The sequence below is a fragment of the Chenopodium album genome, chromosome 8 (assembly GCF_948465745.1).
Source record: "Chenopodium album chromosome 8, dcCheAlbu1.1, whole genome shotgun sequence".
Taxonomy (NCBI): Eukaryota; Viridiplantae; Streptophyta; class Magnoliopsida; order Caryophyllales; family Amaranthaceae; genus Chenopodium; species Chenopodium album.
Window position 1 is genome coordinate 73,096,222 of NC_137841.1, and position 17,290 is coordinate 73,113,511.

Below are 17,290 nucleotides of genomic sequence, written 5' to 3' on the forward strand. Positions count from 1 at the left end.
TTAGTAGTGCCTTTAATATTTTTTTCCCTTGAAAATTGTCTCTTCCTCCATCTAAAAGGTGAACATTTCTGGTTGCTTCTCATTTCAGCTTTTATTTGCTACAACTACAAACGATTCTCCAACACTTGTTGGATTCTCAAATCATCAAAATCTTGTTTTTTTGCTTAAAATTCTTTAATGATAGTGAAGTATCTTCATCTGTGTACTCTCAAATCTCAAAAAAGTTGGCAAATTTATTCAATTTTCACCCTAAAACCCCTAATTTTTGTTGATTAAGATAAAAGGGCCTCATAATATCTTCTTAATTATGGGGTCCTTTCTAATTTTAGTGGGTATTTCTGGGAATCTATGCTTTGTGCAATCAATCAACATTTTATATAGATTATGATCTTATTAAGGATTTTTGCTTTCCTTCTTTAGCATATATTCTTTGGTTGTAATGTCAATTTTGGCCATTTCTTTCACTGTTGTAATTTTGGTCAACTAGGGGTTCACTTAGGAGAAGATTTGGGTTAATCCAATCTAAACCCCACAAAAAGATTGATGCTTTGGTGTGTAATTCTGTTCCCATTTCAGTGACGCACACCACCTGTTTGATAAAATTCCCCAACCAAAAAACAGAACATGGATGATGGAGAAGTAGAGCCTTCTGATTCTTCCTTGTTACAGAATTCAAGTACATGTAAAAATAATGATATTAGTCTTCCAGGAGGATCAGCATCAGTTGATTCATTATTTGATGAATTATTGAAGCATACAAGAACTTGTACTCACACTCATACTTGTAACCCACCTGGCCCTGATGCAGAGCATACTCACACATGCTATCACACTCACACCCAGGTGTTTTCATCGGAGGATGATACCAAAACTCGGTGTGAGACCTCGTCTTTAAAGGCTAGAAGGCCTTTAGGTAATCGAGAGGCGGTTAGGAAGTACAGAGAGAAAAAGAAGGCGCATACGGCCTATTTGGAAGAAGAAGTCAGGAAACTTCGTGTTTTGAATCAGCATTTAGTTAGGAAGCTTCAAGGGCAGGCTGCTCTTGAGGCTGAGGTACTGAGACTGAGGGCTCTGCTGGTTGATCTTCGCGGGAAGATTGATACTGAGACTTTTTTGTTTCAGAATCATTGCAGTAGTAACACTGATATTATTAGTTTCAAAGAAGGTGATTATGGATTTCAGCCTACTAGTAGTAAAGCAAACAGACTGCAGTGTCAGACTCAAGTTCCGTGCTTTCTTCAACAAGAGAACCAGTCTATGAGTATGGTTGATGGCCAAGGAGGAAACAAGGCTGTTTTTTCATGGCAAGAAAGCTGTCAACCAGTGATCTTAGATTGTCACGGTACTGAAAATGGGATGGTTGGTACTTCAGATCACCAGCTTGAAAACATGGATACTAATCATACTATAGGTTCTGCTAAAAATCAGAGTCAATAGCGCAAGGAACCCTCTCCTTCTGTAAGAAAAGTTGGTGTTTTTTGACATCCTGCAGGTCTTGTTGCTTGGTAATGTAGATGTATAAGCTCTGATCTTAGAATTTGCACATGTTTAGTCTTATTGTAAATTCAATGCCACAGAAAATTATACTTTGTGTTTAATACCGACCAATTATCAAATAACATGGTATGACATGATTTGTACATATTTCCTGCTGTCTAATTTTTCTTGTGAATTAGTATAGAGTACAGACAAATTACACAACAAGAGGCGCTACACTGAGCCCGAGGGGATATCAGATATGTATCTGAGCATCAGATTTTTGGTGTTTGTTCTTAGTCATGGAAATGTGAGGACTCTTATCTCATGCGTTTGTAATAGTTATGACTTTTTGCCTTGCATATATAATTATCCATACCATTGTAATTACTGACTTCCCAAGTTCTTGCTGTGGAAGGTGAATCCGGCTGTATTCATTCCTCAATAGGGTATGTGTTGGATTTACTTCTAGTATTATTGTTACTTTGTTCTTGTATTGGGATACATTTGTGTTCATTAGTTGTGAAATTAGTCATACTTAGATGATGGAGGACAAATTCATGGTGTCTTTGGAATCTTTATTAAGTGCTGTAATGCTGTCTTGCTCTAAGTGCAGCTCTCTGACTTTCTATATGTTGCTTGCTTTTTTGGTCATTTGCCCCCTTCAATCTGTCGCCCAAACAAGACATGTTACAAGTTTTATCCTTGCAGGTCCCATGGCCAAAATGGTAACCTCGCTGCACACCCTTGGTCTTCCCTAATCCATCACACTGACTCTCATACCACCACATCAATCCCCATCCCCCAGTACTCGTGCCACCTATATTTGTACGACTGGAGAGTACAAACTGCCACGTACTTACCACCAGTAAGGTCATCACCAATCCTCCATGAACAAGACCTATGTTCACCAATCACCACCACTGTCAAACATTGCCCCATTGATCTCGGCAGCTTGACTGTGATGGAAAAGGGCAGAAGATAGAGGAAGGAGGGGGAGAGGATTATTTTTCCCTTAAACATAAAGGATTGGATCCTCTTAGTTCATCTCATGAATCATCTAAAAGCTCCTCTTTGGTTAATACTTAAAAATTGATGGTAATCGGTGTAGGGCTGTAAAGATACTATTGGCATCAGTCCTATCTTTCTACAGCCTAACTTTATTACACAATGGAAAATGGAATGTTCGACAGTTTGAGTAGTGAAAGTTTTTTTTTTTTTTTTTTTTTTTGACAACAGCAAACCGCAAAGAGCCTAAATAGTAAAAGTACAACCGTTAACGCGACATTCATTTGCCAAGTTATGAGCCCGAGCAACCTGATCCCTGCTTACCTTCCAAACCAGGCAGATCTCAAGAGTAGTGAAAGTTGGTGTCTAAATTGTATACTGCTTTTTCAAGGTTTCATTGTTTTTTTTTTTTTTTTTGTTTCTTGACAACAGCCAAGGTTTCATTGAATCATTGTTATAAAAAAAATAAAAATAAAAACCCTTTAAAGTGCAAGATCGTAAGTTGGTCTAATTTGGCAAATTAATAGCATATAGTTAATGAAAATTTATCATTTAAAATGTCACCAACCGTGTTTCTTGCATTGTTTTAATTCTTTTGCCATTGAAATGGTAAAAATTGATCTTTTATTTACCTTATTTTTAGGCTAATGAAATTTAATGTATAAAAATTTCACTTGGGTGTCCTTTGGAGCATTTGACTGATTGACCCTTTAATTTTTTTCCCCTTTGACAATTGCCAAAATCACTGAAAGTATGATTATAAAAGTTCAACATGGCGTTTAAAACTTAAAAGATAGGCAATAGTTGAGTATACGTCTTTTCTAACAAAGCTATGGGCTGATCCATGTAGCACTTGATCCTACCTAGTTAATGAACTTTGGTTTAGTATTGAAGTGGTGTCAATAGTGTCAATGTGATCTTCATTTAAGTTAGTGCTTTTTAGAACTAATATATAGGCATATTTCTATTAGATAGTCAATAATTATTTAGTGCTCACTTATAAAGTCATTAATGATACAGAATTAGTGTTATTTTTTATCCTTAAACATAAAAATAACAGGTGAATTAATAAAAAGACATGCGTAAACGTATTCACCAATTTGGAATCAAGACAAAATAAACTAAACTAGGTCAAAAATTGAAAGTTTGAAAATTCAAGGCTTGAAGATTGGACTAGTGTAGGATTGAAATATGCCCGGACTGTTAAAGTTGGTTTAAGATTTAGACTAGACAAAGGGCCGGTTCATTTTAGCTTAATTCTAGTTAAGTTCAGTTCAGCTCCTAATTTCCTTCTCTCATAAAATATTCATTTAAGCTCTATTTAGTTCAGTCCAGTTCAGTTAAGCTTAGTTCAATAAATGTGAACAGGCCCAAAATTCTGTATGTATCTTCAATAGTTATAATAAAAAAAAAACTAGGTCTGGATTAAGGATATGTTATCTTTACCTAGTTTTCAATTAATTATGTGAAGTTAACCGAACTAAATTTGAACTTATCTGAACTTATTTAGTTGTAATTTGTACTTCATAACCCTTATCAAAACTAATCTTATTTGAATTTTAGATGGACCATACATGTAGCTTGAGTCTTATACTAATAATGTTTTTCATTCTTTGCACAGATTCATAAAATACATGCAAATTTGTCAATAGATGTAAATATATGGTCAAACCATTTTAGGCCAAATATACCAACTATGTTTGCAAGGCTTTTTCAGGGCGATTTAGCCCATGAGCTAATAAGGGTAAAATACTTTGATAATCGAGTGTCTTTGAAATTTATTAAGCTTATATAATATTATAAGGTTAAAAGTCTTAGAACAATTGGTTGTTGGTGTAGTGGTGATTGGGACTACACTTGGTAGGGAGGACCCGTGTTCGATCCCCCGCAACAACAATCGGGAGGGCACTGGAACCTAACCACCCAGAACTGATCCCCGAATCCGGATTAGCCCAAAGGGTGAACCGGATGGAACACACCAAAAAAAAAAAAAAAAAACAGACTGTAATAATAATTTTATTTTCTCGATAGTCACAATCGATGATAATTACTACCTACAGTACTTGATATACATCTTTAAACTATAGAACACGATATAAAATATCTTTATGTATCCGATATACTCGTATTAGCTGTATATACTATATGTATTAGGTATATAATAATATATTGCAAAATATTAGCTAGAATATAATTTTTCCTGCTTTCTCAAAAAAAAAAAAAAAAAATAATTTTTCCTAAGTAACATAGGAAAAATGCACCTAATCATAATAATATTTTGTTAATTCAAATCAAAATTGGAATACTACTAGTATTAAACCCCTTTAAATATATGACATTATATTTTTATTTTTTTATAAACTCATAATACATCACGTAAGAAATTTTTGTTAAGCAAAATAAAAAGAACTCTTCGCTCGTCTTCACCCTTTCTTCCTTCATTTTCTCTCTCTACTTCTCTCAACTTCGTACCAATTTTCTTCTTCATATTACATTCACCTGTTTTTTGCTTCGAACTAAATTTTCAAAACTCCAATTTCAACTTGGTTTATTCGAGCAAATACTTTGAAAACAACTGAAATTTTTCACTAATTACTCTGAAAAATCAAAAGGGGTTGTGTTGTAAATTTAAACTAAGTGATTTTTACCCAATTGGGGTTTTGCTCTGTTGGTGATCTTATTGTTTGTGAAGTGTTCTCTGATACCCTTTTAGGGTTAGATCTAATACCCAATTTTGCTATTGTTTTTTGTTTGCTGAATCATTGGAGAAACATAAAGGTTAAGAATTGTTTCTTGAATAATTGAGCAAATTATGGTTATGGAGTTTGTATATTTTGCGAATTTTTGATGATTTTTGGTTTATTTACAGAAATGAAGAGATTACGAGATGAGAGCTTTGCTGGCTCTCAATTTAAACGACCTTTTGGTGCTTCTCGAGGAGAATCGTGAGTTTTCCATAATTTGTTCTGTTTCTAAATTAGGAAAGTTATTGTAATAGAATTTTGTTTAATTGTATTGTTGATCATGTTATTGTGGGAAATTCATGTTGTATAAATTGTTAATTTGAAACAAGGGTTGTGCTAAATTTTCTATTGGTAATTGGGAATTGTTAAGTTTGAAACCTAATTTTGGAGATTATGGTAGTTTGGTTAGCAGAACCCTAAAGTTCATTTTGGTGAAATTTATGGTTATGATTACAATTTTGTAAAGCTTACTCTTGAGAGCATAGAGGGATGCACATTTATGTTAATTGGGACTTCAAGACTTGTATTTAGGGCTGCAAAACGTGCTTGGAGTTTCATGATTTTTTCCCTCTCATGCCTTGATCTTTCTTCCTAGTTTTGAGTGAAGTGAGATGAGATGGTTAGGGTTGTTGAATTCGGCTGAGATTGCTTTGCATGAATTTGGTTGACATTTTTTTTTTTTTTTTTTTTGTGTTTCTGTGAAGATATGGGCAACCTCAGAACAATGGTGGAAGTGGGGGCATTGGACAGAAGTTGACAACAGATGACGCCCTTCAATATCTTAAAGAAGTGAAAGAGATGTTTCAGGATCAAAGGGATAAATATGACCACTTCCTTGAGGTCATGAAAGATTTTAAGGCACAAAGGTAAGATTTTTATTTTATTCTAGGTTTAAGCTTTGTAATTTTGTATGTGACCGTAGTGAAAATACATAGATGGCTGTTAGTTCCATTTGCAAAGTTGTAAAATGTTATTGGTTTTCTTATTATGTGCAGAATTGACACCGAGGGTGTCATAGCTCGGGTAAAGGAACTATTCAAGGGGCACAATAACCTGATTTATGGATTTAATACTTTTCTTCCTAAGGGTTATGAGATTACCTTGGATAATGAGGAGCCTCCACCAAAAAAAGCTGTGGAGTTTGATGAGGCTATAAATTTTGTCAACAAGATAAAGGTAGGCATTTATACCTTTTCCGTCCATTAAAGCTTGACATTTTAGCTTCCTATTGACAGTCTCTCTCTCCTTCCTTCCTCATGCAGAAGCGATTTCATAATGATGAGCAAGTGTATAAATCTTTCCTTGATATATTGAATATGTATCGTAAGGAGCATAAAAACATCAGTGAAGTTTATGATGAGGTAAGTTGTTGGCCTTTCTTCAGTATTATATCATGGCTAATTGGCTATTTTCTGTTATATTGCTGTTAATTTTATTTGCTTCTGTCTCTATAATTATTTTGCAGGTTTCACAACTTTTTGAAGACCACCCAGATCTTTTAGAAGAGTTTACTAGATTCTTACCTGATAATTCATCGTCAGCAACTGTTCACCATTCTCAGCACATTCGAAGTAGTTTACCTCGATTTGATGAAAGAAGCTCTGCTGTGCCTTCACGACAGATGCATCTGGATAAGGTAATTAATTTCAATTTTGGCTCTATGATTGTACATAAATGCCATTGTCCTATTTGATTGTTATCATCTGTTAATCATAGCAGCGCCTGCGTAAGGAAACTAAGGATAGAGTTGGCTCTTCCCATCTTGAGCATGATCATAGTGTTGAGCGCCCTGACTTGGATGAAGATAGAGGGGCAATAAAGTCACACAAGGATCAGAGGAAGCGTGATAAGGATAATCGTGAAAGGAGGAATCGTGATCTGGATGATAGAGAACCTGAGCACGATAACAATAGGGATTTCAACAGCCAACGTCTTCCCGACAAAAGAAAGCCTACACGCAAAGTTGAAGGTTTTGGAGCAAATTCCCTTTTGGCATCTTCAGATGACAAAGCTGGTATGAAAAGTATGTCTAATGATGTGGCAAATATGTTGCGATGCTTATGCATGTACTTATTTCAGTTATTTGCCAATGCTAGAGGTCTTGCTGATGAATTTGCTGTTGAATTTTTGCACTTTATCTTTTATGTGACTTGACGTGGAAATCTAAACTTGTGGATTTTTCTTCTTATCTCAAATTGACTTGTAATATTTATTACTCAATTCATCGGATTTCTGATATGTCTTCTGATTGATGCTGTTTTAGGCATGCATCCTGAAGCATTTAGTTTTATTGAGAAGGTCAAGGAGAAACTGGCTAATGAAGATGATCATCAGGCATTCCTGAAGTGTTTGCATATATATACTACAGAAATAATCACCCGAAATGAATTGCAAAGTTTGGTATGTATTAATCAGTCTTTGCTTAAGAAACATGATATCTTTGTTCATTGGGAATTTTTGTTTTCCGCATTATAGTTTCCTGCACATTTATTAGAAGCTGGTTTGAGCTGTGTCCTTTTATAGACATTTGCTTGTTTTGCTCTATGGTTGTAAATGTTATTGTAGACCAAAACTCTTATAATTGCATGGCTCATATTGATGGTTCTACACATTCATTAGAAGCTGGTTTGAGCTGTGTCATTTTATAGACATTTGCTTGCTTTTCTCTATGGTTGTAAACATTATTGTGGACCAAAAATCTTATAATTGCATGGCTCATATTGATTGTTATATTATCTTGGATTACGAATCACAAGAAAGGAGTAGATTTCACATTTGACTATTACCTGAGGCATAAGGATCCTGAAATTATCAGCTGCTAGGAGTAATGTCCATGATGAATTCACCCTACCTAGTGAGGCATCTACAAATTGCTAAATTCTTCTAAGTCATCTGCCTTTTACTTGTTATCAGTCTCCAGTATTATTTCCCAGAGAGGAGAAAACTTTGTAAGCCAAAGTCATGTTCAGTAGGGTGGTTATTGGGTTGTCTTGATTAAATTTAATTTTAACAAGCATTTTCCATTATGACTCTGACTTCCACTCGCTAGATAGATGTGGTCAAGTTGCTAGGTATTCTAGTTTTCTTGAGATAAATTAATATTATTTGATGTTCTGAAGTCTAAACGGTCGATCAAACTCTTTACTTTTTATGCTTCAGCTCTAAATTAAACGACCTGACCCGCTCCCAAATGTGGAGCTTGTTTGGTTGGTTGAGGTTTAATTTACTTTTGCCACATGACTTTTTTTTTTTTTTTGCCCTGATATACTTCATTGACCCCATTTGCAATGCCACATTTCATTCAAGACAAGGTTCTTTATTTTTTTTTTTAATGTCTACTACCTAGGTGTTGGCTGCCTTAAATTGTTTTGTTGGTCAATTCAGTGTCATTTTTTGATGGGTAAGTTACTAAGTTCCCATGGAAAGGGGAAAAAAAAAAAATCAATTTTCTCACTTACATCAATTACAGTGTGTGTGTGTGTTTTCTGAGAGAGATGTTTTGCAAACAAGGACAATATCCCAAAGTTTTTGTCTGCTATTGAAGACGGAGTTTTCATTAAAAGTCCCAAATATATCTTATGCTCCTTACTATCTTGGCTACAAAGTAGTCAAATTAAGAATGCACAATAGACATAGCTGCCATAAATCAAACAATTCTTTTCAGGTGATTTACGATGGTAAAAATTTATAGATTTGGGCTACTGTAATGATTGGTTCTCATAAAGGTGGAGGAACTTATTTTTTACTTTTGGGGTGGGGAAGGGAAGATTGTGGCAACAGGTAACTGCTCAACTTTTTTTTTTTTTTTTTTCATTGGGCCATGCTTACTGTAACCAAGACAAGTTAGGGTCACATTGTATTGAATGGGATGCTGCTTTAATTTTAAGGTCTTTGATGACTCTAGTTTATCATTTAAGGTTGCTGATCTGCTGGGGAAGCACCCGGATCTTATGGAGGGATTTAATGAATTTTTGGAGCGTTCTGAGAATCATCTAGGTAAGATTTGAATTTTAAGTGCTCAAGCCCTAGTTCTCTTTGGTGGTGGTGGTGGTGGTGGTGGTGTGTGTGTGTGTTTTCCTCTGGTTTCTTACCTCTTACTTATTGTTTCGATTTGCAGAAGGATACGTTGCCGGTGTTTTAGGCAGAAGTAAGTATTTATAATCATTTTCTTGTATCTCTTTGTGAGTTGATATACATAGCATAATGTGTGGCAGATTCTTAGAAGAACTTCGGTCATGTTATTTTTTGAAAATCTTCATTATTAATAAGGATAATTTTTGTTGTGATTCCTCGTATATTATTTACATTATTAATTGTACTCAATTTATCAGTGAGTTTAATGGAATGTGGTTTGAGCTGCAGAGTCTTTATTAAGTGATGGACATTTGCCAAGACAAGTTAGGGTGGATGAGAAAGATAAAGGGCCCAAGCGTGAGTTAGATCCAGCTAAAGAAAAACCTAATAGGGAATATACTTCTAAGTCGATCCAAGAACTTGATCTTTCTAATTGTGAACGCTGCACACCAAGCTATCGACTTTTACCTGATGATGTATGTTATAATGCCTATCAGCTATTGTTTCCCTTGGTTTAATTGAGATGTGCACTAATTCACTATGGTTTTCTTCCCACCACAGTATCCAATACCAACTGCAAGCCAACGATCAGAAATCGGTGCACAGGTTTTGAATGATTATTGGGTTTCTGTGACCTCAGGAAGTGAGGACTACTCCTTTAAACACATGCGCAGAAACCAATATGAGGAAAGCCTTTTTAGATGTGAAGATGACAGGTAAGCAGTTGCAGTGTATTGATTTACATCTTTTTGTCACAATTTTTTATTTTTAAATTAGCTTTTCTCCATCTACAATTTTCCGTGTGTGTGTGTGTTTAAATGCCTCCACAAGCTTTTACTTGATGTGAGCTCTTGTTTTGGTCCATCTACCATTGATGTTTCTGTGAACTTTGACTTTTGCCTTTTAGGTTAAACTTGCGATATCATCTTCCTAATTTCTGTTCTGAATCAGAATTTTTATCTTTTGTGTTCAGATTTGAGTTAGACATGTTGCTGGAGTCTGTGAGCTCTACTGCCAAACGTGTGGAGGATCTACTAAACAATGTTAATAGTAACATGATCAGCTCAGATGGTCTTATTCGTATTGAGGACTACTTTACACGTATGGTCTTTTTTTCTGCTCCTTTTACCACTTGGAACTACAAGTACTCTATTACGTAGTATATGAAACTTGAAATTTGCATTTCCTTTTCCTTTTTGTATAATAGAGTTTTTGTCTCATACAGCTCTAAATTTGAGGTGCATAGAGCGTCTTTATGGTGACCATGGTTTGGATGTGATGGACATATTGCGTAAAAATCAAGCTCTTGCGTTGCCTGTAGTATTAACTCGACTTAAGCAGAAACAAGAAGAGTGGACTAAGTGTCGTACAGACTTTAACAAGGTTTGGGCTGACATATATGCAAGAAACCACTACAAGTCACTTGATCATAGAAGCTTCTATTTCAAGCAGCAAGATTCCAAGAACTTGAGTGCAAAGGGTGAGTAATTTTTTTGATCCACTTTAGTATCAGACTATTGCTGGTGCTTTGTATACATGATCTTTCCTTGAATTGTCCTTCGCACCTCAAAATTGAGTGCAATGCAGACCGACTGCTACATAGGGATTGTATTTTTGTTTCATTTTTTTTAATTTGTTAATTGAGCCTTTTCATTGCCAGACTTAGCCTTTCCTCTTCTGTTGTAGTAGTGATGAACTTATTACTTTATCAGTGAGGAAAGGCTGAACGGTCAGTCTGTATGTGTGTTGTTAACTTTCCTGTGTTAAAGGTTTTATGAAAAAGTAAAAAAGTCATAGCTCGAAAGTATCTTGAGAATTCTCCCTGGTGATTTTCTTCCAAGACAGGGGACTATTTTCGACAGTGCCATTTATTTGTTATTTTATTATTTATTTTTTTCTCTCTTTAACTGACTCGTCTTATATCTAGTTGCTACATCATTTGAAAGACAGGGGACTAGTCTGCATTTCTTAAATCACTGTTTTGTAATGCTAATTTCTTCTAAAAAAAGGTTCTCATAATGAATGTGTTTGCCTTTTTATATCTAGTTCTTCTCATAATGTTTGTCTTTTTTAATTGTCATGTCTTATATCTAGTTGTTTTATCTAAAATTACAAAGTTTAGATTGAGCTAGTCTGCATTTTTAAATTTACTGTTTTTTATTGGTGATTCCTGCTGTATGGTTCTTAGTATGAAAAGGAACATTATGACATTCAAGCTGCATTTTAGGCTTAAGCACAACACAATTTCCTAAAAATCTTGAAGTAGTCTATATGAGTGTTAAATTTGTTTTTCTTTTTACTTTTATTTAGCTTTTAATTTAACACCTTTTCTGTAACAGCCTTGATTGCAGAAATCAAAGACATCAAAGAGAATATGCAAAATGAGGATTGTATGCTTTTGGCGGTTGCTGCTGGAAACAAAAGGCCGTTGGTCCCTCATTTTGACTTTGAGTATCATGATAGTGACGTTCATGAAGACTTGTATAAACTAATAAAGTTTTCTTGTGAGGAGGTTTTGACAACCAAAGAGCAACTAAACAAAGTGATGAGGCTTTGGACTACCTTCTTGGAGCCCATTCTTGGCGTTACGTCTCGGACTCATGTTGCTGAAGGTGTTGAAGATGTTAAATTTCGGCAACGGCCTACAAGAAATGGTGCTGTATCAGAAATGCTTGGGAGTCCTGCAACTGATGCTGCAACTGTGAAGCCTAGACAGATGAAATTGAATGTAAATAGTGAAGAAAACTCACTTGCTGATGCTGCTAAATGTTCTAGGACTAATGGTGATGCTACAGCAAGAGAGCTTAGTTTTTGTGAATCAGATGCAGTGGGTAAAGAAGGTTCGTCATTTGATGCCCAGCCAAAGACGTTAAATGATGTTAGTGCAGCTGAACGGTTATTTAGTTCCAGTGCATCACCTCAAAGTGCTGCAGAAAGTCGCCATGGTAGAAGCAATACAGAACTACCATCAGGTTGGAATCATGCTCAGACATAAACTTTAAGTTTCTCTAATTGAAATATTTAGGGAGTGTACCTATCATCAGTATACTATATAGATGTGCAATGTTTGTTAAGGACTTAAATACTTTACCAGTTTACCTTTTGTAACTATTATGGCTTTTACGATACTGAGAATTGACATTTTGAAGGTTCTCAATCAATCATATTGAAGCCAGACAATGGTGATGAAGATTCTCAGGGTCCCAAGAGTTCTATTGATGCTATTCAAGCACGATCAATGGTACGTCATGTTTGTATTCAATTCATTTATAGAATATTTTTTTATGAAGCTGATCGCATGTCTTTTATTTATCTTCTCTGCTGACTTTCAAATGCCCTGTGATGCCAAGCAGGCTACGGATGCTACAGCTGCCACGCTGGTCAATGGAAACTTCACCCAAGGCTCTAAAGTGAATCAGCGCCTTGAAGAATCTACTGGGCAACCCAAAGTTGAAAAAGAAGAAGGCGAATTGTCACCAAATGGTGATATTGAGGAAGATAACTCCGCGGCATATGGAGAGGCACAAACTGGGCAAGTAAAACGTAATACAGACAACCAGAATCCTCAAGTTGGCAATGGCGAGGATGCAGGGGTAGAAAATGATGCAGATGCTGATGACGAGGACAGTGAAAATGCATCTGAGGCTGGTGATGATATGTCTGTCAGTGAATCTGCTGGTGACGAGTGCTCTAGGGAGGAACATGAAGAAGAGGAAGATGTTGAACATGATGAGATTGAAGGTAAGGCTGAGAGTGAAGGTGAAGCTGAAGTGCACTATTCAGGTGGTGATGCAAGCCCATTGCCATTATCTGAACGTTTTCTGTTGTCAGTTAAGCCTCTTGCGAAACATGTGTCTTTGGTTTCTCGAGACATTGAGAAGAAAGATTCTAGAGTTTTTTACGGAAATGATAATTTTTATGTCCTACTTAGGCTCCATCGAGTAAGAACATGTTCCTGTTGTTCTTGATTTCTTTTTATCATTTCTTCTGCATCTAACAGCCCATTTTATAGTTGGTAATAAAAGGTGGTAATGCTAATGAATTTATACATGATTTTGTAGACTCATGACAATGTCCATGATAAATTGAAAACACTTGTTCATCCATAATGTGTATTTACTTATAAATTTCCATTACAGCCCACACCATTACCACTATAGAGGTGGTATTGAGTGGTAATGGAAATCTATGACGTAATACATATGTTTGGGGATGGAGTTATATTCCATGGTCATTGCTATGTGACAATTTTTAAAATTTTTCATGTAAAATTATTGCCGCCATTAATTACCATCTACCAAATGGACCGTGTGTCGTCATCTCTTAACTTTTTTCTGTTGACTAAACTAATTGGAGTTACTTGATCTGTGATGTTGTCATACCAGACATTGTACGAAAGGCTATTTGCTGCTAAAACAAACTCCGAAACAAAATGGAGAAATTCGAAAGATTCTAGCCCTTCAGATCCATATGCTAGGTAATGAAGCATTTATACTACAGTCAATGGAATCATACTTTTATTTGGTGCTTGATAGATTGTGACTTTGATTTCTTTGCAGTTTTATGACAGCCCTTTACTATCTGCTTGATGGTTCATCTGATAATTCAAAGTTTGAGGATGATTGCCGGGCTATTCTTGGAAATCAGTCATATGTGTTATTTACATTGGACAAACTGATATATAAACTTGTAAAGCAGGTATGATGCTCTGACCCAATCTTTTTGTATTAAGATAAAAGGGGAAAAGAACTATGTTTAATGTTTTCTTTTCTGATCTTTCTTTCATACAGCTTCAAGCTGTTGCAACTGATGAGATGGACAATAAGCTTCTCCAACTGTATGAGTATGAAAAATCACGGAAACCTGGAAAGTTTGTTGATTCAGTCTATCATGAAAATGCACGTGTTTTACTGCACGAAGACAATATTTACCGGTTTGAGTTTGTAAGATTTTGATTCTCAGCTCTTTTTTGTATTTAGCATATAGCTCGTGATATTTCTATGCCGTGTTTTTTTTGAAAAAATATTTACTTATTTTTGTGCCTCTAGTCCTCTTCCCCTGCTCGCTTGTCAATTCAGCTGATGGACAGTGGAAACGAGAAGCCTGAGATGGTTGCAGTTTCTCTAGAACCTAACTTTGCAGCTTATCTGTACAATGATTTTCTCTCAATTGTCTCCAGTAGAAAAGAATCCCAAGGAATCATGCTGCAGAGGTATTAATTTCTATGTTCATAGCTAATTACTGAAAATTAGATATAAATATGTATGTGCTCTTCCATAGGGATGGCATAAATATTTTATCTTCTGCTATGGTTTTCAAATTTCTTTGTTCTTGCTTCTCATGGTTCTTTATCTTTAAATAAGAAAAAAAAAAATAAAAAAAAAAAAAAAAAATGCCTGGTGATTTCAAGATTTTCACCATATTTCTAAAACAGTACATTATGGCTGGGATCTGGGAAGAGGGTTTGGAGTGAGAAAGGAGGGTAGACGGATGCTCTTTAAACTACATAATTTTTCTGAAGTTAAGCGTATTACTTCTTTGATCTCCTCTGGAAGTCCTTTTATCATTGGTTCACCTGCCCTCTGATGCAGGAACAAAAAGAAGTATACTGGACTTGATGAATATTTGGCCACGTCAAAAGCTATGGAGGGCATTCAGTTATTTAATGGCTTGGAATGTAAAATAGCTTGCAGTTCATCCAAGGTGTGTTTCACTTTGTTGTCACTTGTGCATGGAATGCTCTGTCAGTCTGTTGGTTAGCTTTTCAAGTAACATCTCATTTTCTTTCTGGTGAAAATACCACTCTTTTCTGCCACACAAGTTGAACTGTGTGTCTGTTGAAATAATTTAATGCAATTATAAGTATCTGATTACTATCTTTTTTTATTTAATTCTGGCCATTTGTTCCTCCATGTTTTCTCATAGAACTTCCTTGTGAAAAATTCCTGTTTGCTTGATGACGCTGCATTGCTACTAGAGCATGCTTCAGTGTTCATCTTAGTTAGGATATTGATATTAGCCCAACTTGCAATGAGAGATTACAATCATCTGTGCCTTTGAAAGACATCTCCACTCAGTTTTGTGAATTGGTAATGTTGATCGCATGTATGGCTGGCATACTTTATATCCTACCAGATATACCATTCAGCTAATATATTTTTGCTTTTGATCTCTGGTTTGCTTTGTGCAACTGCTATGTGTGATCGTGCTGTTCTGTTCATACAGATATCCTATGTTCTGGACACAGAAGATTTCTTTTTCCGAGCAAAGAATAGAAGGAAAAAATCGCAATCAGATTTGTGTGCAAGACTTAACCAGACAAAGTTAAACAAATTCCACAAGTTTTTATCTGAAGCATGCCAGTAAATTACAACTCGTACAGATGCTGTAAAATTCAGGTAACTTTTATCTTGCATATTAATAGCTTGCTTCTGTTCTTCTCGCAATGTTACGATGCAGCAAACATTTGAACCATGTGCACCCAAAAAGATGTGCAAAGTTCTAGTTGATGTCAATATTCTCATCTCTAGCTGTCTTTTTACAGGTTCTAACAATATGTAAAGTGGAACACCCAAGGTTATCCTTGATTGATGAATCTCCCCTGGTAAATCTCTTCATTCCTGGGAAAAGCGCAATTGTTTATGAAAACGATATCTACTTGACCCTTCTGCGCTTAGGGTTCGGCCGAGATGATGTACATAGAAACAGTTGGTGAAGATTTATGCTCTTGTAGAATACTTGTATGATTATATAAATTCCTCTATATTGTAGTCTTCTTGAATTCTCATAGGTATTGCAATCTTCAGCTGTAGCGCCGTCTGATGGGTTCCTGGATGTGGAACCTTTAGTGATATAGATGTAAGTGTATACAGATTGTAGAGAAGATTTTCAGACATTTATGATATGGATTTTTTTTTTTTTCCCAGTATTGTTTTGTCAAGATTAATCTTGCCCTTGTTCAGTTTGCTTGTATTCCTTTTGTCGAATGTAGTTGTCACATTATTAGTTCAAATTACAATATCAACATGGTTATGGATTCGGTGTTGTTGTATAGAGTATTTATTTATCTCGATCTTGTAATGGATTGGGCTAGCAAGAAATTTGGAACTGTGGAGTACAGAGTAAAGAGTAAAAAGGAAGCAATGATACTCTACAATATTCTAGAAGACAGCAGAGAATTCACAGAAAGGTTGGGTCACTTTCACCAGTCATTCAAATCTCAGGCGTATCAATCTCACCCATATTGAAAGTGACATATTCTGTGCATACTCCTATATATCAAGGACTACAAATCTGCATTAACCGAATTTAAGTTGTGCATAACTTTATACTTGTATATGTCTTGTGCGTTTTGACTTTCCTATGTTTTTATTTTTTATTTTGTTCGTCTTAAGTGAAAGTGCTTGTTCTATTTTTCTAAGCTATTGAACTGAATTGAATTAAGTTGAAGAGAACAGGCCTTAGGTTATACTCCGTATTTATTACATGTATGTCACCTATCTTATTTGATTGGTTAAAGTCTTAGGATCAATTTTATTTATATGGATGGTAAAAATTTAAAATTAAAAATGTAAAATTCCTGTGAATATTTTTTTTTTTTTTTTTTTTTTTTTTTTTTTTTTTTTTTTGCCATTTGTGCCTTTGTGGAATAATTATACATCCCACTTAAAGTACTTTCTGCTCATTAATCATTACCGTTGACTTCCCTTATAATATTATCAAAGTACTAAAGTCTTTTAGTTACTTTAAAATATCAAAGAATGCTGTCAATATGTGTACATTAAAAGCCTTTTCTCAGAACTCAGCTGAACTGAACTGAATTGAGCTGAGCTAAACTGAAATGAATATTTTATAAGAGAAGTAAATTAGGAGCTGAACTGAACAAAAAAAAACTCCGTGGCAATATTATGTGTATCCAAACAAATATAAAATGTTGTGTTACCAGTTTCCAAAAAAAAAAAAAAAAAAACAAAACGTGAATTGCTAAA

The 17,290-nt window shown here is 35.2% G+C and overlaps 1 protein-coding gene and 1 pseudogene across 8 annotated transcripts; both read left to right on the forward strand.

Annotated features, from left to right (window-relative positions):
* The first annotated feature begins 18 nt into the window (after positions 1–18).
* LOC145556596 (basic leucine zipper 23 pseudogene) lies at positions 19–2,627 on the forward strand (annotated as a pseudogene). 2 transcript variants are annotated; one of them, XR_014091905.1, is made up of 3 exons: positions 19–1,786; positions 1,895–1,925; positions 2,188–2,627. The product of XR_014091905.1 is annotated as a basic leucine zipper 23 pseudogene, transcript variant X2 (transcript). The 2 variants fall into 2 exon arrangements; XR_014091904.1 differs by lacking the exon at positions 1,895–1,925 and having other exon boundaries at positions 2,188–2,625.
* Positions 2,628–4,843: 2,216 nt separating this feature from the next.
* On the forward strand, positions 4,844–16,227 carry LOC145642329 (paired amphipathic helix protein Sin3-like 2). 6 transcript variants are annotated; one of them, XM_081693462.1, is made up of 24 exons: positions 4,844–5,262; positions 5,354–5,429; positions 5,933–6,094; positions 6,224–6,404; positions 6,491–6,589; positions 6,694–6,864; positions 6,945–7,251; positions 7,492–7,628; positions 9,146–9,224; positions 9,346–9,375; positions 9,591–9,778; positions 9,864–10,018; positions 10,276–10,403; positions 10,528–10,782; positions 11,642–12,274; positions 12,452–12,543; positions 12,653–13,243; positions 13,688–13,779; positions 13,862–14,000; positions 14,093–14,245; positions 14,351–14,514; positions 14,894–15,005; positions 15,528–15,700; positions 15,847–16,227. In XM_081693462.1, the coding sequence occupies exons 2-23, from the start codon at positions 5,356–5,358 to the stop codon at positions 15,666–15,668; spliced, it is 4,083 nt and encodes a 1,360-aa protein (XP_081549588.1). In that variant the 5' UTR covers positions 4,844–5,262; positions 5,354–5,355; the 3' UTR covers positions 15,669–15,700; positions 15,847–16,227. The 6 variants fall into 6 exon arrangements, with proteins under 6 accessions (XP_081549588.1, XP_081549589.1, XP_081549590.1 ...); XM_081693463.1 differs by having other exon boundaries at positions 4,844–5,198; XM_081693464.1 differs by having other exon boundaries at positions 4,845–5,262; positions 12,656–13,243.
* Positions 16,228–17,290: the final 1,063 nt, after the last annotated feature.